The following is a 26,863-nucleotide window of genomic DNA, read 5'->3' as shown; positions in this document are numbered from 1 at the left end:
CTTCCGAGACACTTTTGTGAGCGGGGGTTAGACAGACACTTGTGTGGGCTCGCACTGGATAGACACTTGTGTTGACTGTGGCTGGAGAGACACTTTTGTGGGCTGGGGCAGGAGAGACACTTTTGTGGGCTAGGGCAGGAGAGACACTCGTGTGAGCTGGGGCTGGAGAGACACTCATGCAAGCTGAGGCTGGAAAGACACTTGTGTGAGCTGGGTCTGCAGAGACACTTGTGTGAGCTGGGACTGGAGAGCCACTTGTGTGGGCTGGGGCTGGAGAGACACCTGTGTGGGCTGGGACCGGAGAGACACTTGTGTGGGCTGGGGCTGTAGAGAGACTTGTGTGAGCTGGAACTGGAGAGAGACTTATGTGAGCTGGGGCTGGAGAGACACTTGTATGAGCTGGGGTCTGGAGAGACACTTGTGTGAGCTGGGACTGGAGAGCCACTTGTGTGGGCTGGGGCTGAAGAGACACTTGTGTGGGCTGGGACTGAAGAGACACTTGTGTGGGCTGGGGCCGGAGAGACACTTGTGTGGACTGGGGCTGGAGAGACACTAGTGGCAGCTGGGACTGGAGAGACACTTGTGTGGGCTGGGGCTGGTGAGACACTTGTGTTGACTGTGGCTGGAGAGACACTTGTGTGAGTTGGGGCTGTAGAGACACTTGTGTGGGCTGGGGCTGGAGAGACACTTGTGTTGGCTGGGCCTGGAGAGACACTTGTGTGGGCTGGAGAGACACTTGTATGAGTTGGGGCTGGAGAGACACTTGTGTGAGCTGGGGCTGGAGAGACACTTGTGTGGGCTGGGACTGGAGAGACACTTGTGTGGGCTGGTGCTGGATAGACACTTGTGTGGGCTGGAGAGACACTTGTGTGAGTTGGGGCTGAACCATAGTTGCCTACCCTCCTGCATTCTGCAGGAGACTCCCTGGAATAGCAGCAATCTCCCTCTCTCCCTCATTAGTTTAGCATTTTCCCTCATGTCACCTAGCCCACATTACACTGTTTTGTTTTTGGGGAAAAAGGGAATGAGAGATAGATACATATACACTGAATCATCAGCACCATTTCCCAGCACTTTAGCAAGAATAGTAGCTCTTACTAACTGCTTTGGGGCTCATCTACATTTGTAGATAAGTAATTTTAAATTACACCCCCACGCTTCTAGGTACCATGTTCACAATCTGTTTTCATAATCTCTCCATATATGGAACTAGACATGCCCTTTGGGTGGAGCATGACACGCCCCCTCAATGGGGCGCTTTGCAAAATTCTGTTACCAACTATAATCTCCCTGAAACTAGTTTTCTAAAGTAGGCAAGTATGGGTTGGACCGATTCTTGTGTGAGTTGGGGCTGGAGAGAGACTTGTGTAAGCAAGGGTTGGAAAGACATTTGTGTTGACTGTGGCTGGAGAGACACTTTTGTGGGCTAGAGAGACACTCATTTGAGCTGGGGCTGGAGAGAGACACTTGTGTGAGCTGAGACTGGAGAGAGACACTTGTGTGGGCTGGGGCTGGAGAGACACTTGTGTGGGCTGTGGATGGAGAGACACTTGTGTGGGCTGGGCCTGGGCAGACACTTGTGTGAGCTGGAGAAAGACTTGTGTGTTCTGGGGCTGGAAAGAGACTTGCGTGAGCTGGACCTTGAAAGACACTTGTGTGGGATGGGGCTGAAGAGACACTTGTGTGGGCTGGGACTGAAGAGACACTTGTGTGGGCTGGGGCCGGAGAGACACTTGTGTGGACTGGGGCTGGAGAGACACTAGTGGCAGCTGGGACTGGAGAGACACTTGTGTGGGCTGGGGCTGGTGAGACACTTGTGTTGACTGTGGCTGGAGAGACACTTGTGTGAGTTGGGGCTGTAGAGACACTTGTGTGGGCTGGGGCTGGAGAGACACTTGTGTTGGCTGGGCCTGGAGAGACACTTGTGTGGGCTGGAGAGACACTTGTATGAGTTGGGGCTGGAGAGACACTTGTGTGAGCTGGGGCTGGAGAGACACTTGTGTGGGCTGGGACTGGAGAGACACTTGTGTGGGCTGGTGCTGGATAGACACTTGTGTGGGCTGGAGAGACACTTGTGTGAGTTGGGGCTGAACCATAGTTGCCTACCCTCCTGCATTCTGCAGGAGACTCCCTGGAATAGCAGCAATCTCCCTCTCTCCCTCATTAGTTTAGCATTTTCCCTCATGTCACCTAGCCCACATTACACTGTTTTGTTTTTGGGGAAAAAGGGAATGAGAGATAGATACATATACACTGAATCATCAGCACCATTTCCCAGCACTTTAGCAAGAATAGTAGCTCTTACTAACTGCTTTGGGGCTCATCTACATTTGTAGATAAGTAATTTTAAATTACACCCCCACGCTTCTAGGTACCATGTTCACAATCTGTTTTCATAATCTCTCCATATATGGAACTAGACATGCCCTTTGGGTGGAGCATGACACGCCCCCTCAATGGGGCGCTTTGCAAAATTCTGTTACCAACTATAATCTCCCTGAAACTAGTTTTCTAAAGTAGGCAAGTATGGGTTGGACCGATTCTTGTGTGAGTTGGGGCTGGAGAGAGACTTGTGTAAGCAAGGGTTGGAAAGACATTTGTGTTGACTGTGGCTGGAGAGACACTTTTGTGGGCTAGAGAGACACTCATTTGAGCTGGGGCTGGAGAGAGACACTTGTGTGAGCTGAGACTGGAGAGAGACACTTGTGTGGGCTGGGGCTGGAGAGACACTTGTGTGGGCTGTGGATGGAGAGACACTTGTGTGGGCTGGGCCTGGGCAGACACTTGTGTGAGCTGGAGAAAGACTTGTGTGTTCTGGGGCTGGAAAGAGACTTGCGTGAGCTGGACCTTGAAAGACACTTGTGTGGGATGGGGCGGGAGAGACACCTGTGTTGGCTGGGGTAGAAGCTGTGAGCTGGGATTGGAGAGATACTGTACAGTGATGGACACTAAAAGGTCAAACCTGGTTTAATACTGTATCTCTTTTGCATGAACAGCGGGCGGAGTGATGAGCAGGTTGGGGTATACATAAAGACAATGAGGGGGAAATTTATTAAGATGGGAATTCTACTTCACATGGGATGTTGCTATTGGCAACCAATCAGATCCTGTCTACTATCTTCTAGAGGGGGCTAAATTAAAAAAAAAAGTAGATTCTGATTGGTTGCCCATAGCAACATCCTATGTGAATTAGAATTCCCATCTTAGTAAATTTACCCCTCAGTGTCTTTATGTATACCCCAACCTGCTCATCACTCCGCCTGCTGTTCATGCAAAAGGGATATACAGTATTAAACCAGGTTTTACCTTTTAGAGACACTTGTGTGAGCTGGGGTTGGAGAGACACTTGTGTAAGCTGGGGCTGTAGAGACACTTGTGTAAGCTGGGGCTGTAAAGACACTTGTGTAAGCTGGGGCTGGAGAGACACTTGTGTAAGCTGGGGCTGGAGAGACACTTGTATGCGCTGGGGTTGGAGAGACTTGTGTAAGCTGGGGCTGGAGAGACACTTGTGTAAGCTGGGGCTGTAGAGACACTTGTATGCGCTGGGGTTGGAGAGACTTGTGTGAGCTGGGGCTGGAGAGACACTTGTGTAAGCTGGGGCTGTAGAGACACTTGTGTAAGCTGGGGCTGTAAAGACACTTGTGTAAGCTGGGGCTGGAGAGACACTTGTGTAAGCTGGGGCTGGAGAGACACTTGTATGCGCTGGGGTTGGAGAGACTTGTGTAAGCTGGGGCTGGAGAGACACTTGTGTAAGCTGGGGCTGTAGAGACACTTGTATGCGCTGGGGTTGGAGAGACTTGTGTGAGCTGGGGCTGGAGAGACACTTGTGTAAGCTGGGGCTGTAGAGACACTTGTATGCGCTGGGGTTGGAGAGACTTGTGTAAGCTGGGGCTGGAGAGACACTTGTGTAAGCTGGGGCTGTCGAGACACTTGTGTGAGCTGGGGCTGTAGAGACATTTGTGTGAGCTGAGGTTGAAGAGACTTGTGTGAGCTGAGGTTGAAGAGAGTCTTGTGTGAGCTGGGGCTGGAGAGCCACTTGTGTGAGCTCAGGTTGGAGAGACACTTGTGTGAGCCACCTGCAGTGCACATGGTTTTGCCCATTTTCCAAACAAATTTGTACTGCAATCACAATGTGAGCTGGGGCTGGAGAGACACTTGTGTGCGCTGGGGCTGGAGAGACACTTGTGTGTGCTGGGGTTGCAGAGACTTGTGTGAGCTGGGGCTGGAGAGCCACTTGTGTGAGCTCAGGTTGGAGAGACACTTGTGTGAGTTGAGGTTGGAGGGACACTTGTGTGAGCTCAGGTTGGAGAGACACTTGTGTGAGCTGAGGTTGGAGAGATACTTGTGTGACCTGGGATTGGAGAGACACTTTAACTCTCTCTGCACATGTTACATCTGCCCCACCTGCAGTGCACATGGTTTTGCCCATTTTTCAAACAAATTTGTACTGCAATCAGATCTGAATAAGGGCCAATGGGGGAAGGGGGGCATAGCACAATGGGGCCACGCCAATCTGGGAAACCATGCCCCTTCCATGTGTCCATGCCACTTTTTCCTGAGCGTGCATGGGGGTTGGGGGGTACTAGACACAATCCTGCCTGGAGCACCATATTAGTCTGGCCTGGCTCCTGGTATGTCTTCTGCATTTGTAGCTCATTACATTTTGTCAATGTTTAAAACATGTTCTGAAATATACAGTAAGAGACATACAGTAATTGTTCTTTGTCATCTATAGGAATGAAATACGTTGGTTCCTTTGGAAAGATACGCATGTTTGTAGTGCTGCACGGTAAGTTTGTCAGTATGTCGACCTTGGGTATGTTAACCATTTAAAGGTGTCGATCTAGTGACTGTCGACCTAGACATTGTCTAACCAGTGACCAATCCAATTCAGAGAGGTTCCTGCCACCACACAGACATTACAAAGCAATACAAATATATATATATAATACAAACAAAATATACACAATATATAGTACAAATATTCACAATATATAATACAAATATACACAATATATAATATGGTATTTGTGTAATATCTGGGCGCCCGATGCGATTGATTGTATGCCTTAACTTAAGGCATACATTCATATGCGATGGACGCGATTTTCCATAGGATTCAATGTTAATATGGTCCTGTTCATTTCCCCACTATCCAAGTTGATTTTATATAGCGTGGCAAGCGCAGCGAGCCCCGCGAGGGGACGCGGATTACTTAAAATGTGTTCCGCGTTCCCTCGCCACGCTTCGGGCTATATAAAGTCAACTCTATGCCCACTTGGATAGTGGGGATATGAACAGGACCATTTTAACATTGAATCCTATGAAAAATCACATTGATCGCATCGCATCGCATGCGATTTGGTCGCGATGCGATCAACGCGATTTTTCCGACCCGATCAAAAATCGGACGCCCAGATATTACACAAGTACCTATAATACAAATATACACAATATATAATACAAATATACACAATATATAGTACAAATATACACAATATATAATACAAATATACACAATATATATATATATATATATAATACAAATATACACAATATATAATACAAATATACACAATATATATATATATATATTTACAGTTGAGAAACCGCACACTGCTCCAAGGGTTAATTTTGGGTGCCAGAACACATAAACAATGTCATATAGCTGGATTCCACACTAGGTAGAAAGTGGTCCGCACAACAGTTTGCTTGATAGCTTTTTATATAGAAAAACAACAAGAAAAAATTCCAAGAGGAAATAGACAACTGCACATGGCAACATACTAGATATTTCAAAAATGAAAGGTACAGGTACTTATCATTGGTCCATCACTGCAAATAAAGTGAACTACGGACACCCGTCACCAGCTTCCAGCAGATTACCCGACAGCCTGTTTCGGTGGTGCTACAACCTTTGTCAAGGGTATAAGCCTGAATGCATTAGCTGCCACATATATAGAGCCTCAGGTGGCGCCAAAATCAAACAAACACACCTCACCTGTAATGATTTTACCTTACCTGCCCCGTTCAAGGAAGTGCTGGGACCCTGGAACGCATGAAGCCTCCGTGACACGCACTTCCGCTTCCGGTCCGGGTCTCCCAGCTCAATCAAATGGCACTTATTAAATATAAACACACCACGCTTATGTAAGCGAAGAACAGGTGACGATACCAGCGCAGTCTCAAGACCGGGATCTGGCGCATCACACACTACACAGTGAGATCAGCGCCGTCCGTAGTCGAGTCTGTTAGCAGTACGTCACTTCCGGCCGCTGGACCGCACAGAGCCTGACCGTGGAACGCACGGCCATGTCTCCGGCTCCAGTCTCGGCATAGAGGTGTAAAAAGAAGAATAAGATACCGTGCCATGAATTAAATAATCATGAAGGGCAAGATCAAGGATCATAGTTTATAGTACAGGGAGGATTAATAGTTTGAATAGATTATCGGTCACCTCCAGTTGGCTCTTGGGGAAACCATCACCAAGTGATATCGTGATAACAGCAAGTATGTGAAAAAAAAATTTCAATAAAGAAAATATATACAAGTCCCAGAATGGGGACATATTCCACACCGTGTGATTCAAATGGCACTGATTATTGACACATGACAGCGTATTATAGCCAGACAAAAAACATTGAATCATGAGCAATCAAAAATAACAAGTAATCTGAATCATGCAACAATTGGATCGCACTGAAAATAACACATGCTCTCACACTGGTAGTCCCACTTACAGAAAAACGTTCATATTGAGTTCTTCATTTAACCCATTGGGTGCTAAAGAGTTCAGATTATAGATAAACTCACATTCCTTTTGTAATAAGGAAAGGTGACGGTCACCACCTCTTTTTGGTGACTTAATATGGTGTAACGGCATAAATCTAAAATCCTTAATATTGTGGCCAGCTTCATAGAAATGCCTGGCAACAGGCGGCGTTGTATGATCCCTGGTCGTCATGGCTTTTTTGATGGATGAGCGATGCATCGCTATTCGCTCTTTAAGCATCCGAATAGTTTTGCCCACATACAAATATTGACATGAACATACAATTACATATGCGACAAACTTGCTGTCGCAGTTCATTCGGTGCTTTAATTTAAATTTGACTCCTGTTCTTGTATCAGAGAAGGTATCGCCTGTGATAAGATACTGACAGTTCACACAGCCGCTGCACTTAAATGCACCATTTCTGCCTCCCAGCCACGTCCCTCTACTGGGGGCTGGACTGATATCGGAGAATGTGATCTGGTCCTTGAAATTACTGCTCCGTTTATAGGCAAATAAAGGTTTCTCACTGCAAAAAGTGCTCATGATAGGATCGGATTCTAGTATGTGCCAGTGCTCTAGTACCACTTTTTCGAAGTTTTGATGATGCTATCGAGTATGTGGTAGGAAAAATCATCCTCTGGATTGTCTTGTCCCTCTTAGGTTGTTTCAATAGGGTGTCCCTATCCAGTAGGAGGCATTTTTCGATGGCTTTCTTGACTTCCTTCTTATCGTAGCCTCTGGCAATAAAGTCATTACCCATACTTTGTAACGCTGAAGGTAGTTTAGTGTCATTTGAGGTAATCCTCACCACCCTCAGTAGCTGAGAGTATGGCAACCCCTTCTTGAGGGTGGGCGGATGAAAACTCTCAGCTCGAAGAATAGAGTTGGTGTCCGTCGGTTTTCTATAAATGGAAGTGCTCAAAATATTTTGATCAACATGAACATCCACATCAAGAAAACAAATATTAGTGGGACTACTCTCGTGTGAGAGTCTGATGGTGCCAGGCAATCCATTCAAGTACTTAATAAAGAGATCCAGTTTCTCAGGGCCTCCGGTCCAAAGAAAAAAAATATCGTCGATAAAACGAACATAAGATGAAATAAATCTAGAGAATGTTCTGTTGTTCAAAATGAAAGATGTTTCGTAATCGTGCATAAACAAGTTGGCATAGGCCGGGGCCATGTTAGAGCCCATGGCCGTGCCCTGTAGTTGCAGAAAAAAAGAGTTATCAAATAAAAAATAGTTCTTATGCAAAATGAAATTAATCAACAACAAAAAATACTCAACCGGAGGACCCTTGTACGCTGGATTCTCTGTAATAATGCGTTTGATAGCATCTGTCCCTGCTTCATGTCCTATGTTGGTGTACAGGCTATTAATGTCACAAGTAACTAGCAAAGTGTTCGGTGGTATGCTACCAATTTTTTTTCGATGCGGACCAAAAAGTCCGTGGTATCTTTAAGGATACAATCGATGTCAGTCACTACAGTTTGAAGATAAAAATCGACGTACTGGGACCAGGGCTTAAAGTGGTCCTGGAGAAGTGGTGGAACTCCCTTCCCTAACAACGGCAAGCACCCCCACCCCCCAATTGGGCAGCGCCTAGACCAGTGTCAGGGAATTTGTGCCCTACCTCCCATAAAGGGACACATTTCACCGGATGTAGTGCCCTTGATTCATATTAAATCACACAGTAGTGCCCCTTATACACATAATGTCCACAGCTGTGCTGCTTATACACATCTGTCTGTGTCACTCCAGCAGCTCACTGTCCATGTCCCTCAGCAGCTCCATGCCCTGTGTCCCTCCAGCAGCTCACTGTCCATGTCCCTCAGCAGCTCCATGCCCTGTGTCCCTCCCGCAGCTCACTGTCCATGTCCCTCAGCAGCTCCATGCCCTGTGTTTCTCCAGCAGCTTCCCTTCCCCGCCTCTGAGTCCCTCCAGCCCCCTCTCACCCGGTCTTCAGCATGTACAGAGCCTGCTCCTCTTAGTGGCACTTCTTCACTTCAGCGGTGGTGATGGCATGACATCACATACGCCAGAAGAAATGACTTGGACAGGCTTTTCTGTTGGAATTACTGTTCAGGGCTGTGATACAGGTGGAACTCAGTTCCCCCTACCAATAGAGGTGCTGGAACTCAGTTCCACCCAGTTCCCCCTCACTTTAACCCCTGACTGGGACAGATTCTGGCATAATGAGTTTCTGGAGGAGATGATCGGTCTCCCCGGTGGTTTATGGAGGGTCTTGTGTATTTTTGGTAGCATGTAGATCAATGGGGTGACTGGATACAACTGTGTTAGAAACTCACACGTCGCATCGTCGATCCAACCATTAGTCACACCCATTGATAGAATGCTATCAAGTTCCTTCGCATAAGCTGGAGTGGGATCATATCGGAGGGCTTTATAACATTGGGTGTCAGCAAGCTGACGTTTGACCTCAGTGACGTAGTCACACATATTCATGACCACCACTCCTCCACCTTTGTCAGCTGCTCGTATAATGATTTGTTTGTTGGAATTAAGGGTCCTAATTGCCTCTTTCTCTACGGCAGTGACATTGGAAAATGACATTTTTTGTCTATTAATGTAAGGTATGAGATCTCGCCTCACCAATCTCATGAAGATGGCTATGGAAGGGTTGGCACTGGGGGGATCGAAGGTACTCTTCTTTTTAAAGATTGGAGTGGGATTATTAGTGCTGGGTTGTTTAAAGAAAAAATCCTTTAATTTGAGTTGCCGGTGGAACTTATGAAGTTCCACTTCGCAATCAAATGCCCTTTGCTTAAAAGTTCTTGTTGTTTTTCTATATAAAAAGCTATCAAGCAAACTGGTGTGCAGACCACTTTCTACCTAGTGTGGAATCCAGCTATATATATATATATATATATATATATATATATATATATATATATATATATATATATATATATATATATATATATTACAAATATACACAATATATAGTACAAATGTATACAATATATAATACAAATATACACAATATATATATATATATATATATATATATAATACAAATATACACAATATATACAATATATATATAATACAAATATACACAATATATATATAATACAAATATACACAATATATATAGGTACTCTTTACCTATCACGGCGCCCATCGCGGGCATCGCGGGTACATTTATGTCTGGCCGCGACGCGACCGACGCGATGCCCGCGATTTCCCATTGAAACCCATGTTAAACATGGAAATCGCGTCGGTCGCGTCGCGGCCGGCCATAAATGTACCCGCGATGCCCGCGACGCGATGCACCCGATTTCCCATAGCAATCAATGTTAAATGGCCCGACCGACGCGATTTTACTGTTAAATGCCTCAATAGACCCGATGTGGCCATAGGAAACAATGTTAAATGGGCCACAGAGGCCAAATAGGCAACCTTGACTGGGAAATGGCCCCCCCAGTTGTTACCGCCACCCCACGATCAATGTCAACCTGAAGCGTGGCGAGCGCAGCGTGCCCGCGAGGGGCGGCGGTACGCGTCCTCCGACCTTTTCATGCCCTACTATCCACGTCGGCGTGGAGTTGAGAATAGAATAGTGTGGCGAGCGCAGCGAGCCACCGAGCCCGAAGCGTGGCGAGCGCAGCGAGCCCCGCAAGGGGACGCGGATACCTTCACAGGTAAACGCGTCCCCTCGCGGGCTTCACAGGTGTCCGCGTCGCCACGGACACCTGTGAAGCCCGCGAGGGGACGCGTATAACTGTGAAGGTATCCGCGTCCCCTCGCGGGGCTCGCTGCGCTCGCCACGCTTCGGGCTCGGTGGCTCGCTGCGCTCGCCACACTATTCTATTCTCAACTCCACGCCGACGTGGATAGTGGGGGTATGAAAAGGTCGGAGGACGCGTACCGCCGCCCCTCGCGGGCTCGCTGCGCTCGCCACGCTTCGGGTTGACGTTGATCGTGGGGTGGCGTAAACAATTGGGGTGGCCATTTCAGAGTTCAGGGTAAGTATTTGGGCTCTAAGGCCCATTTAACATTGTTTCCTATGCTAAAATCGGGTCCATTCAGCCATTTAACATGAAAATTGTGTCCATCGGGCCTTTTAACATTGATTCCTATGGCAAATCGTGGGCATCGCGTCGCGGCCATCGTGTGCACATTTATGGCCGGCCGCGACGCGACCGACGCAATGTCCATGTTTAACATGGTTTTCAATGGGAAATCGTGGACATCGCGTCGGTCGCGTCGCGTCCGGGCATCTTTAGCCCGCATACAACGCGACCGACGCGATTTTTTACCTCACGATGCCCACGATCAAGATCGTGGGCGCCGTGCTAGGTAAAGAGTACCTATATATATATATCATACAAATATACACAATATATAATACAAATATACACAACGGAGGGTATTCTGGTTGCTTCGATGGTCGAACTGTGCGCATTTCTGCACTGGGTGCGTGCACCCACTGCAAATAGTGGTATCGCAAGGTGCACGCACCCAGGCTAGTGGGCGGGGGAAAGAGAGGGACGTGGGGCGGCGGTCAGCCCCATTACCATATGGGAACATCCAGCGTTTCATAGCAATTCCCACGAGAACGCTGGTCATTCTCATTTTAATGAGGTCGTGATGCGGGTGGGGGGGACGGGCAGCTGACATCAGCGGATGTCAGCTGCCTACCCATTCCCTCCAGAGGGTGCACGCATACAGTATGTAAGGTTGCCTCAGAGCAACCTTACATATACGTGGGCATTTCACATCATTCAATGGTTGCCGACCATTGAATGATGTGCATGTTCCCCGCAGCATGCAAAATGGATGTTTATGTTAAACATCCATTCGCAGCGTGTGTTCCCAACACACGCTGCGAGGGGGCGGGGCTAGGGGGTTCGGCGCCCTCCTGGAAACTATAAATTTGCGCCCACCCAGGCTTTACAAAGGGACAGTGCACACGGAAAGAAAAACGTGTGATCTCACAAGGAAGGGGAATGGCCACACAATAGTACTCCTACTCCAAATTACACCACATAATAGCACAATATTATTCACCTTACACAGCTGTAACTAGCCATTTTGGTGCCGTGAGTTAAAAAGCAGGGAGAGTTTGCGTGCAAAAATGTAAAAGGGTGGCTTCATGGGGAAGCGGCGTGGTCACATAAAAGTACCAATTACACCATAATCACCATAACACATTATGCTTCACACCTCAATGCCCATTACACATTATACCACACACAGTAATGTAAATGATACATTGTGCCACACATCATGATGCCCCTTACACAATATGCAGCACACCATAATGTCCATTACACATTATGCCACACACCACAATTCCCCTTACAAAATATGCCATGCACCATAATGCCCATATGACATTGACACACATTATGCTACACCTAATGCCCTGAGTACTCCTGCATATGCCCACATTTGTAGCATTGCTTATTCATAATGCCCACACCAGTTGCCAAAAGTAGTTGCTCTGCTTATACGTAGTGCTCACACCAGTTGCCGACATTAGTAGCACTGTGTAACCATATGCCCACACCAGTTGCCGACAGCAGAAGTGCTGCCTATACACGTGCCCACACCAGTTGCCGACAGCAGTAGCGCTGCCTATACACATGCCCACACCAGTTGCCGGCATTAGTAGCGCTGCCTATACACATACTCACACCAGTTGCCAACATTTGTAGTGCTGCGTAACCATATACCAACACCAGTTGCTGACATTAGTAGCTCTGCCTATACACATACTCACACCAGTTGCCGACATTAGTAGCGCTGCATAACCATATGCCAACACTAGTTGCCGACATTAGTAGCACTGCCTATACAAATATGCCCACACCAGTTGCCAACAGAAGAAGCACTGCCTATACACGTGCCCACACCAGTTGCCGACAGTAGTAGCGATGCCTATTCATAACGCCCACACCAGTTGCCGACAGTAGTTGCACTGCTTATATACATGCTCACACCATTTGCCGACAGTAGAATCGCTGCCTATACACATGCCCACACCAGTTGCAGACATTAGTAGCACTGCCTACACACATGCCCACAGCAAATGCCGACATTAGTAGCGCTGCCTATGCATAAAGCCCACACCAGTTGCCGACAGTAGTAGCGCTGCCTATACATTACGCTTACTCCAGTTACTGACAGTAGCAGTGTTGCCTATACATAACGTCCACACCAGTTGCCGACATTAGTATCGCTGCCTATACACGTGCCCACACCAGTTGCCGACAGCAGTAGCACTGTCTAACCATATGCTCACACCAGTTGCTGACAGTAGTAGCACTGCCTATACATATGCTCACACCAGTTACTGGCAGTACTAGCACTGCTTATACATATGCCTACACCAGTTACTGACAGTAGTATCACTGCCTATACATGTACTCACACCGACATTAGTAGTGCTGCCGACATTAGTAGTGCTGCCTATATACATGCTAACACCAGTTGCCGACAGTAGTATCGCTGTCTATACACGTGCTCACACCAGTTGCCGACATTAGTAGTGCTGCCTATATACGTGCCCACACCAGTTGCTGACATTATTAGCACTATCTATGCACATGCCCACATCAGTGACCGACATAGTACACTCACACTTTAGTCTCCTGGCAGCTCATCCTCTCCTGTGTCTTCAGTCTTGCTCCCTCATAGCCCCGCCCCCTCTGTCTGTGTAACCCCGCCCCTCTGCCCATGTAGCCCCGCCCCCTTTTGTCTGTACTGCTGACCTGATGTACCTCCAGCGCTGCTGCCTGTCATGCAGTGTTACAGGCGCAGCAGCAGCCGGCAGCCACAGAGGACAGCAGGGGATGCAGAGCAGGGACAGCGCCTCTCCTGCCCGGCGCCTACCTGCTTTGCATCCTCTGCTGAGCGTGTAGCGCTGGCCTTGGCGGGGGTCCCAACATTCGCTGGGCAGGGTTTGGTGAACTCGCAAGGCTGCGAAATCGCAGCCTTGCGAATCAACCAGAATAGCCCCCAATATATAATACAAATATACTACTCTCGGAAGTGCAGACAGGAGATAAGAGGAATCCATGTTTAATGTTACATTGACCAGATTCCCATTGTAGTAATTAATGCTTGGATGCAGGATGTGATTTGTGTCATTGTTCCTCTAACAATATTAAGAGAATATTGATATTTCTTGTAGCGCATTTGTGTATACGTTATTTCATGTGTAACCGCAGTGGTTATTCATCGCTGTGCTGTTGTCCTTCCCTCCTGCAGAACTGGATACACACCTGTCACATAGCAGTGAAATAAAAGAGTACCACAGTGAACATGGACAGGAAGGGGGCAGCAATTCAAGTTCTAGTGAACATGAAGGGGCCAGCAATTCAAGTTCTAGTGAACATGAAGGGGCCAGCAATTCAAGTTATAGTGAACATGAAGGGGACAGCAATTCAAGTGACAGTGAACATGAAGCGGACAGCAATTCAAGTGACAGTGAGAATGAAGGGGACAGCAATTCAAGTGACAGTGAGAATGAAGGGGACAGCAATTCAAGTGACAGTGAACTTGAAGCGGACAGCAATTCAAGTGACAGTGAACTTGAAGGGGACAGCAATTCAAGTGACAGTGAATTATTGCGAGCAATCTAATTCATGGTGAGTGCTTACAATTCTAATCATAAATAAATCACAGAACGGGGCAGGCATCGGGGGTAATTAATATGGGGAGCAACAGAGGTAATTTATGAACCTGGTAAAATATGGCAACATGTCACAATTGTTATTGCTAGCTGCTTTGTGATGATTTTTGTCTAGTTTTGCACGTTTCATTTTTATTGCAAAGTAGGGATGGGCCAGGGTACTAGGGGATGTGGGCACCTCGGGCAAAGCCATACCCCAACCCAAAATTGATTAAAAATACTATGCACCACGGCTCTTTAGCCTGGCATCAGTGGGACGGTGAGAGGTGGGTGGAGCAGGAGCCTGCTGCTGTGCCGGAGTGGTTGGGCACTTACTTCATGCCACTTGTTCTCTGTTGTTGCTTCTCCAATGGTCGGATGCAGACAAGTGCTTCCTGTGGGATTCTGTAATGGAGAGCACGCACACTATGCAGGTCTGCCCCCCAATGGGTTTAGGGATTGGTCCTCATAGGCACATGTGGCCTCAGACTGGGTCAGGGGTGGATTGGGACTTGAATCCGGCCCAGGGGGGGGGAGTGGCGGTGGCGGTGTAAGTAGTGGGGGTGGGGGGCGAGTGGCAGCGGTGGTGTAAGTAGTGTGTGGGGTGGCAGCGGCGGTGTATGTATATGTAATGTGCGGGGGGGCTCACCTTCTGGTTCTTCTTTCTGCTAGCCAGAAGAAGGAGGAACGGGAGCTGGGAACCAGCTTGATGGCTCATGGGAGGTGCTGTGTGCATGTGCACCAGCCATCCCGTGGCCATTTTGGATTTAGGCAAAGTGCCACGGCTGCTACCCGCGGCCTAGGCAGCCCAGGGGGAGTACGGCCGGTCCATTTTAATGAGTTTTGGGCTGGCCCAATGAGAAATGGCCCGGTTACCCGGCGGACCAATCCGTCCCTGAACTGGGTGCTCTTTCTGGTGAGACCCTGAACTGAAGCACCCAAAGAGGTAATGGGATAGGGGAACAACACACATACACAATATACTCTCACCAGCTGTTATCTCATCCTCCTGCTGGACTGTGCTGCTTCCGTTACCGGCAATAGAGCACAAACACACAGCCTTCAGGTCTGGGGCAGCTCCGCTACCTCTATATTATATGGCCTGCACAGTAACACAGGCAACACAATGGGAAACAAAGTGCAATAACATCACATGCTGTAATTATACAATTCCAAACATACAGTACTCACCGGCCCACCCTCACCAACAGCCAGGCACCTCGCCAACACCCTGGCACCTCGCCAACAGCCTACCTTTATTGGGGGACATGTTAACTTACCACAGCCAACCCTTAATGGGTAATGCTGACTGCTTACCAGAATTCAGAGAGTCCGGTACCTGACAACAGCCGGCTTACCATACCTGTGGCCTAGCGCAGGATTCTAAGATGCCATTGCCTAATGCCAACTTATCATACCTCCGGCCTAGTGCCATATCCTAAGATGCCATGGCCTAACGCCAACTTACCATACCTGCGGCCTAGCACCAGATCCTAAGATGCCATGGCCTAACGCCAACCTACCATACCTGCGGCCTAGCACCAAATCCTAAGATGCCATGGCCTAACGCCAACTTACCATACCTGCGGCCTAGCACCAAATCCTAAGATGCCATGTCCTAACGCCGACTTACCATACCTGCGGCCTAGCACCAGATCCTAAGATGCCATGGCCTAACGCCAACTTACCATACCTGCGGCCTAGCACCAGATCCTAAGATGCCATGGCCTAACGCCAACTTACCATACCTGCGGCCTAGCACCAGATCCTAAGATGCCATGGCCTAACGCCAACTTACCATACCTGCGGCCTAGCACCAAATCCTAACATGCCATGGCCTAACGCCAACTTACCATACCTGCGGCCTAGCACCAAATCCTAAGATGCCATGGCCTAACGCCGACTTACCATACCTGCGGCCTAGCACCAGATCCTAAGATGCCATGGCCTAACGCCAACTTACCATACCTGCGGCCTAGCACCAGATCCTAAGATGCCATGGCCTAACGCCAACTTACCATACCTGCGGCCTAGCACCAAATCCTAAGATGCCATGGCCTAACGCCAACTTACCATACCTGCGGCCTAGCGCCACATCCTAAGATGCCATGGCCTAGCGCCCACTTACCATACCTGCGGCCTAGCACCAGATCCTAAGATGCCATGGCCTAACGCCAACTTACCATACCTGCGGCCTAGCACCAGATCCTAAGATGCCATGGCCTAACGCCAACTTACAATACCTGCGGCCTAGCGCCACATCCTAAGATGCCATGGCCTAACGCCAACTTACCATACCTGGATCCTAAGACTACCATAACACTGACTAAACAATATGATACCACACAGGGCACTGTACCCTTTTGCTGCCCGGGGATATTGGCAACTTAACTGAAATCCACACAATACTGTAGCTTTGAGTTTTGTGCCCACTATGCCCCAGGCCTATTGCTGCCTATCAATCCTCTTTTTGGGCCTAGTACTCCCTATGCCTCCTGGCCTATCATCACCACAGGCCTAATGTCTAATGATGCCAACAAGCCTGATGCCTGAACCCTTGTGGCCTAGGGTAGTGCAAAGTGGACCCACTGCGTGATCTTTGCCGGAGGTAGGGCAACAATCACCTCCTCCGTGACAAGGGTGCAGGGGGCAGGCAGCTGACATCACCGGATGTCACCTGCATGCCCATTTTTGTCCCAGCGTGCACGCATATGTAAATGACTTGAAAGCCACTTGTATATGCGTGCACCTTCCACATCTTTCGACGGTCGGGGACAAATCGAGAGATGTGGGTGTTCCCCGGATCATGCGAATAGATGTTTATGTTAAACCTCCATTCGCAGCCTTTGCGTGGGAACACAGGCTGCGAGAGGAGGCGGGCGGGCAGACCCGCATTTGGCGGGCGGGGTTTGGTGGACTCGCAAGGCTGCGAGTGTGTGCAAGCCATTTATTGAAAAAAGGAGAAGAGGAGTTACAGTTTATTTGACCAGCAGGTAATGTGCAGATACACATCACTTAAAAAGTGCTACAGTTATTCAATGTGTCCTCCATTGTGGTCAACAATAGTTTCCATTTGTAGAAAAACATTCTCTGTAGCAAAAGGAGACATGTTAGGTAGAATAGCTGGCACAAAAGTCGCATGGGGTGAGGTCCAGTGATCGGGTGACCAAAGACGTGGCTGGTGGCGCGTTCTTCAGTAAAGTGGTGGCTTAGCAACTGTAGCACTATTCGAGTAAATTATTAGTTGCAATTATATTGTATAGTTATTCAATATCGCGAAGTACCTGTTGTCCAAATTTCTCTTCAATACCGGCCTTAGAATTAGCTCCTGAGCGCTTTAGTAAGCATGTTTCAACATGATCAGCCCTGTACGCTAATGAATTGTAAAAGTGCAAATTTGAAAGAACATTGTGAACAGTTTAATGTATAATTGAGAGAGTATTTCGGGAGAAAAGGTTCATTGTGCAAAGGAGGGTGTTGTTAAAATGACAGCAGACAATCATTTCAGATAATTCATTTCATTTACACAAACCACAAATATACAAATGCAATTTTACAGATAAATATTAAGAAACCCAATAGCTGTTCCCAGGCACAACATTATTGCCTCCTCCCCCAAATCTGTTACTGTTACGTCCATCTGTATCTTCCCAAATTGTTATCATTATTTATATATTTATAGTTTCTTATATAGCACAGCGTATTCTGTTCCGCTTTACAACTGCACTGGAAACAACAGTGATAAAACAAACTGGGGAGGATGGCCCTGCTCGCAAGCTTACAAATCATTACCCCTTTATAGCTCTCTCCATTTCGCACTATATCTCATTGCCCTCCCCCTCCTCAGCCATCACTGCTCTTCTCACAACTCACTGCCCCCCACAGCTCACACTGCTCTCCTTACACCTCACTACCACCCACAACTCACACTGCTCTCCTCACTGCCTCCCACAGCTCACATTTACCCCCTCACACCTTACTGTTCCCTCCACCAAAGCTTACACTGCTCTCATCACACCTCACTGCCTCCCACAGTCCATACTCCTCTCCTCACACCTCACTGCCCCCCACAGCTCTCCTCAAACCATACTGCCTCCCACAGCCCACACTGCTCTCCTCACACCTCACTGTCTCCCGCAGTTCATACTGCTCTCCTTACACCTCACTGCGGGCGGGATGTATCAACGCTTACCGTGGCGTTGACATCCCGTTTTCGCGTTCGTCACTTGTTCGCCTGATGTATCAATAAAGTTTTCGTTTTCTGTTGTTGAAAAAACTCCGCCGGGTTGAAGTATCGCGGAGTTTCCGGCGCGAAAGATCCTCCCATTGGACAGTATTATAGCTGAAGCGCTGTGTGATGTATTAACACTCGCAGCGCTCAGCTTCTCTTACATATAATTCGCCTTGTATTGCTGGCGAACTGCTTGTGTCCTGTCAGGGTAAAAAGTCTAAGGTAATTCTTCTGGAGGTGAATGTTTTGTAACGGTTGTCCTGGTTTTTTTATGTGGACAAGAGGCACCAGGAGCCATTGAGGTGTGAGGCACTGTGTAGTGAGCTTTGTGCCAGATGGGTTTAGGGTAAAGGTGGGTGAGGAGGGTGTTTGTGGAATGTTTTGTAATGGTTGTCCTGGTTTTTTTTTAATTCGGACAAGAGGCACCAGGATCCATTGAGGTGTGAGGCACTGTGCAGTGAGCTGTGTGCCAGATGGGATTAGGGTAAAGGTGGGTGAGGAGTGTGGCATACGAGGGCATAATCAAAGTAGGGCAGGGCGGTCTGACCACATGGGCGAGGTGTGTGTGTGAGGCACAGAGCAAGCAGGAGGCTTTTTAGGTGTGAGGCACTGTGACAGATGGGATAAGGGTGGGTGAGGAGTGCATCTGCGCATGACAATAAAAAAACGTCATCGCGCATGCGCAGTGAAAAAAAAAAAAAAAAACAAGCGAAAAGATTTCGGGGGAGGTCCGCATTACCACGGACCAAAGAAGTGCAGAAAATAATCATAAATAACGCGGAAATTATCGCAAACCATACGCGAAAAAAGCGCGAAAAAACGGAGTCCACTTCACTACAGAAAAGTGAATATTGATACATCCCGCCCTGCATCCCACAGCTCACACTGCTCTCCTCATACCTCACTACCATGCACAGCTCACACTGCTCTCCTCACACCTCACTGCCCCCACAGCTCATACTGCTCTCCTCACACCTCACTGCCTCCCACAGCTCACACTGCTCTCTTAAAATCATACTGCCTCAAACAGTTCATACTGCTCTCCTCACATCTCACTGCCACACACAGCTCATACTGCTCTCCTCAAACCATATTGCCTCCCACAGCTCACACTGCTCTCCTCTCACCTCACTGCCTCCCACAGTTGATACTCCTCTCATCACACCTCACTGCCTCCCACAGCTCACAATGCTCTCCTCACATCTCAATGCCACACACAGCTCACACTGCTTTCCTCACACCTCACTGCCACCCACAATTCACACTGCTCTCCTCACACCTCACTGCCACCCACAATTCACACTGCTCTCCTCACACCTCACTGCCATCCACAATTCACACTGCTCTCCTCACACCTCACTGCCACCCACAATTCACACTCACCACCTTACATCTCACTGGTCCCTCCACCATAGCTCTCACTGCACTCCTCAAACCATACTGCCTCCCAAAGCTCACATTGCTCTCCTCACACCTCACTGCAACCCACAGCTCACACTGCTCTACTCACATCTCATTGCCACCCACAGCTCACATTGCTCTCCTCACACCTCACTGCTACCTACTGCTTACACTGCTCTCCTCACACCTCACTGCCACTCACAGCTCACACTGCTCATCTCACTGCTATGCACAGCTCCCACTGCTCTCCTTACACCTCACTGCCACCGACAGCTCCCACTGCTCTCCTCACACCTCTCTGTCAACCACAGCTCACACTGCTCTACTTGCACCTCACTGACACCCACAGCTCACACTGCTCTCCTCATGCCTCACTGCCACACAAAACTCACACTGCTCTCCTCACACCTCACTATTCCCTCCACCACAGATTACACTGCTCTCCTCACATCTCACTGCCTCCACAGCTCATACTCCTCTCCTCCCATCTCACTGCCTCCCACAGCTCACACTGCTTTCCTCAATCCAAACTGCCTCCTACAGCTCACACTGCTCTCCTCACACCTCACTGCCTCCCACAGCTCACACTGCTCTCCTCAAACCATACTGCCTCCCACAGCTCACACTGCTATTCTCACACCTCACTGCCTCCCACAGCTCATACTCCTCTCATCACATCTCACTGCCTCCCACAGCTCACACTGCTCTCCTCAAACCATACTGCCTCCCACAGCTCACAATGCTCTCATCACACCTTTACTGCCAAGCACAGCTCACACTGCTCTCCTCACACCTCACCACCACCCAAAATTCACACTCACCTCCTCACACCTTACTGGTCCCTCCACCACAGATTACACTGCACTCCTCAAACCATACGGCCTCCCACAGCTCATACCCCTCTCCTCACACCTCACACAGCTCATACTCCTCTCATTACACCTCACCGCCTCCCACAGCTCACACTGCTCTCCTCAAACCACACTGCCTCCCACAGCTCACAATGCTCTCCTCACACCTCAATGCCACCCACAAGTCACACTGCTCTCCTCACACCTCACTACAATCCAAAAGTCACACTCACCCCCTCACACCTTACTGGTCCCTCCACCACAGATTACACTGCACTCCTCAAACCATACTGCCTCCCACAGCTAACACTGCTCTCCTCACCCCTCATTGTTACCCACAGCTCTCACTGCTCTCCTCACACCTCACTGTCACTCACAGCTCACACTGCTCTTCTCACACCTCACTGCCCCCCACTGCTCTCCTCACACCTCACTGTCACCCACAGCACACACTTACCCCCTCACACCTTACTGTTCCCTCCACCAGATTACACTGCTCTTCTCAAACCATACTGCCTCGCACAGCTCAATCTGCTCTCTTCACACCTCACTGCCTCCCACAACTAACACTGCTCTCCTCACACCTCACTGTCACCCACAGCTCACACTTATCTCCTCACACCTCACTGTCACCCACAGCTGACACTGCTCTCCTCACACCTCATTGTCACCCACAGCTAACACTGCTCTCCTCACACCTCACTGCCACCCACAGCTCACACTACTCTCCTCAAACCATACTGCCTCCCACAGCTCACACTGCTCTCCTCACACCTCACTGCCTCCAACAGCTCATACGCCTCTCATCACACCTCACTGCCATGCACAGCTCACACTGCTCTCCTCACACCTCACTACCACCCAAAATTCACACTCATCCCCTCACACCTTACTGGTCCCTCCACCACAGATTACACTTCACTCCTTAAACCATACTGCCTCCCACAGCTCACACTGCAACTCCTCACCCCTCATTGCTATACACAGCTCACACTGCTCTGCTCACACCTCACTGTCACCCACAGCTCACACTGCTCTCCTCACACCTCACTTCCCCCCACTGCTCTCCTCACACCTCACTGTCACCCTCAGCACACACTTACCCCCTCACACCTTGCTCTTCCCTCCACCACAGATTACACTGCACTCCTCAAACCATACTGCTTCGCACAGCTAACACTGCTCTCCTCACACCTCACTGTCACCCACAGCTCACACTGCTCTCCTCACACCTTACTGTCACCCACAGCTCACACTTCTCTCCTCACAGCTCACTGTCACCCACAGCTGACACTGCTCTCCTCACACCTCACTGCCACCCACAGCTCACACTGCTCTCCTCCCACCTCAATGCCGCCCACGGCTCACACTGCTCTCCTCCCACCTCAATGCCACCCACAGGCAGGGCTAGGCATCTAGAAGGGGGTTGGTTAAGGTTAGGCTGTGGAAGTGGGGGGTTAGCTTTAGGTGGTGGGGTAGGGGGGTTAGAGTTAAGCACTAACAGGGAGGGTAAGAATCAGGCTAAGGGGGGGTTAAGGTTTGGCTTTGGTGAGAGAGGGTACAGATTAGGGGAGGAAGGGGCAGGGATTTCCTCCTTCGGGTTGCCAGTGTTGGTATTCTGACTGCCGCTATCCTTATGTTCCCTTGTGTGAGTACTTAAAATTGACAGTAGCACCTTATTACATTTAGCCCACACAGTATATAAGTCTGCACAGTGTATAAGCAAGTGTATTTATTTCAAAATCATACAAAATTAGTGGAACACACCTATAACTGGTATATAATTAATATACATTTGACATATATAAAACATTCAAAGCCTATGTAGAGCTATGTCAAATGCAGTGTCAAAAATAGAATAATGTTGGCTGATTGGCTGCTGGTCTCTGAGCCCTGATTGGTTCACAGATGGCTCTAAATTAAAAATGTTGCAGTATTGTTCCTCCATGACTACCTGTGATTTGCAACATTCCACACTGCTGCCATCTGGATCCCCTTGTGTTCCAGGTCCAGGACTTCAGTCCCAGAAGTCCCCTTGATGGTGGTCCTGACTACTACTGTGTGGGGTAAAGTGTATATAAGGTGCTTTTACTGTGTGGCATGATGTGTATAATGGGAATCACTACTGTGTGGCATATTGTGTATAATGGCAATAACTACTGTGTGGCATAATTTGTACAATGAGGATCACTACTGTGTGGTATAATATGTGTAATGGGAATCACTACTGTGTGGCAGAATGTGTACAATAGTCAATACTACTGTTTCCCACTTCACAGGTTTTGAAAGAGTCAGGGTTCTGGAATGAACACTACCCTTTCCTTTCTCAGGTGTAGTCAGAGATGGCAGCATCATCACTGGGCCCTACCCAAATTTCCCAAATAGGTCTAGCATTGCACATTTACGCTCCGGCCTGTGGCCATATATGAGCTGCCGCCTTACCCCATGTAATCCCAGTTTCAGTATTCTTTGGATTCCCTGCTTAATGCTTCTCTTTTTGTGTTTTAACTGTTTTCAGGACCACTAGAAACTTCTCTTCAATATGTTCCGTTGGCATCTACATCCACTTCCAAGATCAGTTAAAATATTTTCAGATTATATCACACATGGTGAATGTGTCTCAGCCTGACACCTCTATCATCCAATCACAATCTCCCCCACTCCCCATTTACCCCATCACAGAGCAATCGGCTGAATTCACAAAGCGGCCCCTGGAATTGCAGTACGTGACCTGTCCCTGGTATGGTGCATATTCAGTTTGCTGCAATTCCATCATGGCCACACAAAGCAGCACCACTTGTATGACGTATCATTAGAACACAAGTACAATGCTTTGCCTGGAAGATTAATACACAGAAATCACTGTATAATAGATATTAATAATCTGCACATAATAAAGCTGTATTGTGTCACCTGTTCTCTGTTGTGACATGGGCCATGGCTGGAACAAAGCACAAACTGTCCGTTCCTAACTGTCATTTTGTATGCAGCATGACAGTTAGGAGCTGAGTGGCTGCATGTTTATCACTCTTTATATCACCCTGGTATATATCTTTATTTAAGTCTTAATACATCTGCCCCAATGATGAAATGTTTTGTTACACACATACATGTCACTAAGCCACTTTGTTATCATTATTATGTCAGTGATTTGTTCTCTGTACATGTGTGCGGTCTCAGATAAACTGCTTCCCACTTCAATGGCCTGAGACTTGTGGCCTGGTGTCCGTATGTCCATGGTGTCCATATGTACATGTGTTCTCAAATGCCTTTGTAAAGGTGGATGTGGTATAATGTATTATGGCATGGGAAGGTCATTGATGGGAAATACAATTCTGTACATGGGTATCTCATAATGTTTTCAGTATGTATAAGTACACTGGAATGGATGGGTAACTCATGGGATATACTGGGTAACCTAACAGCCTGGTAACACCGCAATAGGTAACCTCACAGCCTGGTCAAACCGCAATAGGTAACCTCACAGCCTGGTCACACCGTAATAGGTAACCTCACAGCCTGGTCACACCGCAATAGGTTAACCTCACTGCCTTGTCACACCGTATTACTGTAGGTTACCTCACAGCCTGGTCACACCGCAATAGGTAACCTCATAGCCTGGTCACACCTCAATAGGTAACCTCACAGCTTGGTCACACTGCAATAGGTAACCTCACAGCCTGGTCACACCGCAATAGGTAACCTTACAGCCTGGTCACACCGCAATAGGTAACCTCACAGCCTGGTCACACCTCAATAGGTAACCTTACAGCCTGGTCACACTGCAATAGGTAACCTCACAGCCTGGTCACACCTCAATAGGTAACCTCACAGCCTTGTCACACCGTATTACTGTAGGTAACCACACAGCCTGGTCACACCGCAATAGGTAACCTCACAGCCTGGTCACACCTCAATAGCTAAATCTCACAGCCTGGTCACATCGCAATAGGTAACCTCACAGCCTCGTCACACCACAATAGGTAACCTCACAGCCTGGTCACACCTCAATAGGTAACCTCACAGCCTTGTCACACTGTATTACTGTAGGTTACCTCACAGCCTGGTCACACCGCAATAGGTAACCTCACAGCCTGGTCACACCTCAATAGGTAACCTCACAGCCTGGTCACATTGCAATAGGTAACCTCACAGCCTGGTCACACCGCAATAGGTAACTTTACAGCCTGGTCACATCGCAATAGGTAACCTCACAGCCTGGTCACACCTCAATAGGTAACCTCACAGCCTGGTCACACTGCAATAGGTAACCTTACAGCCTGGTCACATCGCAATAGGTAACCTCACATCCTGGTCACACCACAATAGGTAACCTCACAGCCTGGTCAAACCGCAATAGGTAACCTCACAGCCTGGTCAACCACAATTGGTAACCTCACAGCCTGGTCACACCCCAAAAGGTAACCTCACAGCCTGGACACACCGCAATAGGTAACCTCACAGCCTGGACGCACCTCAATAGGTAACCTCACAGCCTGGTCACACTGCAATAGGAAACCTCAAAGCCTGGTCACACCGCAAAAGGTAACCTCACAGCCTGGTCACACTGCAATAGGTAAACTCACAGCCTGGTCACACTGCAATAGGTAACCTCACAGCCTGGTCATATCGCAATAGGTAACCTCACAGCCTGGTCACACCACAATAGGTAACCTCACAGCGTGGTCAAACCGCAATAGGTAACCTTACAGCCTGGTCAACCACAATTGGTAACCTCACAGCCTGGTGACACCGCAAAAGGTAACCTCACAGCTTGGACACACCGCAATAGGTAACCTCACAGCTTGGACACACCGCAATAGGTAACCTCACAGCTTGGTCACAACGCAATAGGTAACCTCACAGCCTGGTCATACTACAATTGGTAACCTCACAGCCTGGTCACACCGCAAAAGGTAACCTCTCAGCCTAGTCACACCACAATACGTAACCTCACAGCCTGGTCACACTGCAATAGGTAACCTCACAGCCTGGTCACACCTCAATAGGTAACCTCACAGCCTGGTCACATCGCAATAGGTAACCTCACAGCCTGGTCACACCGCAATAGGTAACTTTACAGCCTGGTCACATCGCAATAGGTAACCTCACAGCCTGGTCACACCTCAATAGGTAACCTCACAGCCTGGTCACACTGCAATAGGTAACCTTACAGCCTGGTCACATCGCAATAGGTAACCTCACATCCTGGTCACACCACAATAGGTAACCTCACAGCCTGGTCAAACCGCAATAGGTAACCTCACAGCCTGGTCAACCACAATTGGTAACCTCACAGCCTGGTCACACCGCAAAAGGTAACCTCACAGCCTGGACACACCGCAATAGGTAACCTCACAGCCTGGGCGCACCTCAATAGGTAACCTCACAGCCTGGTCACACTGCAATAGGAAACCTCACAGCCTGGTCACACCGCAAAAGGTAACCTCACAGCCTGGTCACACTGCAATAGGTAAACTCACAGCCTGGTCACACTGCAATAGGTAACCTCACAGCCTGGTCCCATCGCAATAGGTAACCTCACAGCCTGGTCACACCACAATAGGTAACCTCACAGCGTGGTCAAACCGCAATAGGTAACCTTACAGCCTGGTCACACCGTAATAGGTAACCTCACAGCCTGGTCAACCACAATTGGTAACCTCACAGCCTGGTCACACCGCAAAAGGTAACCTCACAGCTTGGACACACCGCAATAGGTAACCTCACAGCTTGGACACACCGCAATAGGTAACCTCACAGCTTGGTCACAACGCAATAGGTAACCTCACAGCCTGGTCATACTACAATTGGTAACCTCACAGCCTGGTCACACCGCAAAAGGTAACCTCTCAGCCTGGTCACACCACAATACGTAACCTCACAGCCTGGTCACACTGCAATAGGTAACCTCACAGCCTGGTCACACCACAATAGGTAACCTCACAGCCTGGTCACACTG

The 26,863-nt window shown here is 48.6% G+C and overlaps 1 protein-coding gene across 1 annotated transcript; it reads left to right on the top strand.

Moving 5' to 3' along the window:
- Positions 1-4,714: 4,714 nt before the first annotated feature.
- On the top strand, positions 4,715-24,019 carry LOC146046002 (uncharacterized). Its single transcript, XM_083165167.1, has 3 exons — positions 4,715-4,789; positions 14,016-14,395; positions 23,420-24,019. The coding sequence occupies exons 1-2, from the start codon at positions 4,738-4,740 to the stop codon at positions 14,387-14,389; spliced, it is 426 nt and encodes a 141-aa protein (XP_083021293.1). The 5' UTR covers positions 4,715-4,737; the 3' UTR covers positions 14,390-14,395; positions 23,420-24,019.
- Positions 24,020-26,863: the final 2,844 nt, after the last annotated feature.

Source organism: Crinia signifera, chromosome 11 (genome assembly GCF_055691185.1).
Source record: "Crinia signifera chromosome 11, ASM5569118v1, whole genome shotgun sequence".
NCBI lineage: Eukaryota > Metazoa > Chordata > Amphibia > Anura > Myobatrachidae > Crinia > Crinia signifera.
The sequence above is the reverse complement of the archived record's forward strand: the minus strand, read 5'-3'. Positions and strand labels throughout refer to the sequence as shown.

Coding starts and splice junctions, on each gene's coding strand:
- LOC146046002 (XM_083165167.1), top strand. CDS start 4,738: ATGAAATACGTTGGTTCCTTTGGAAAGATACGCATGTTTGTAGTGCTG. Junction 4,790..14,015: donor CATGTTTGTAGTGCTGCACG/GTAAGTTTGTCA, acceptor TCCCTCCTGCAG/AACTGGATACACACCTGTCA.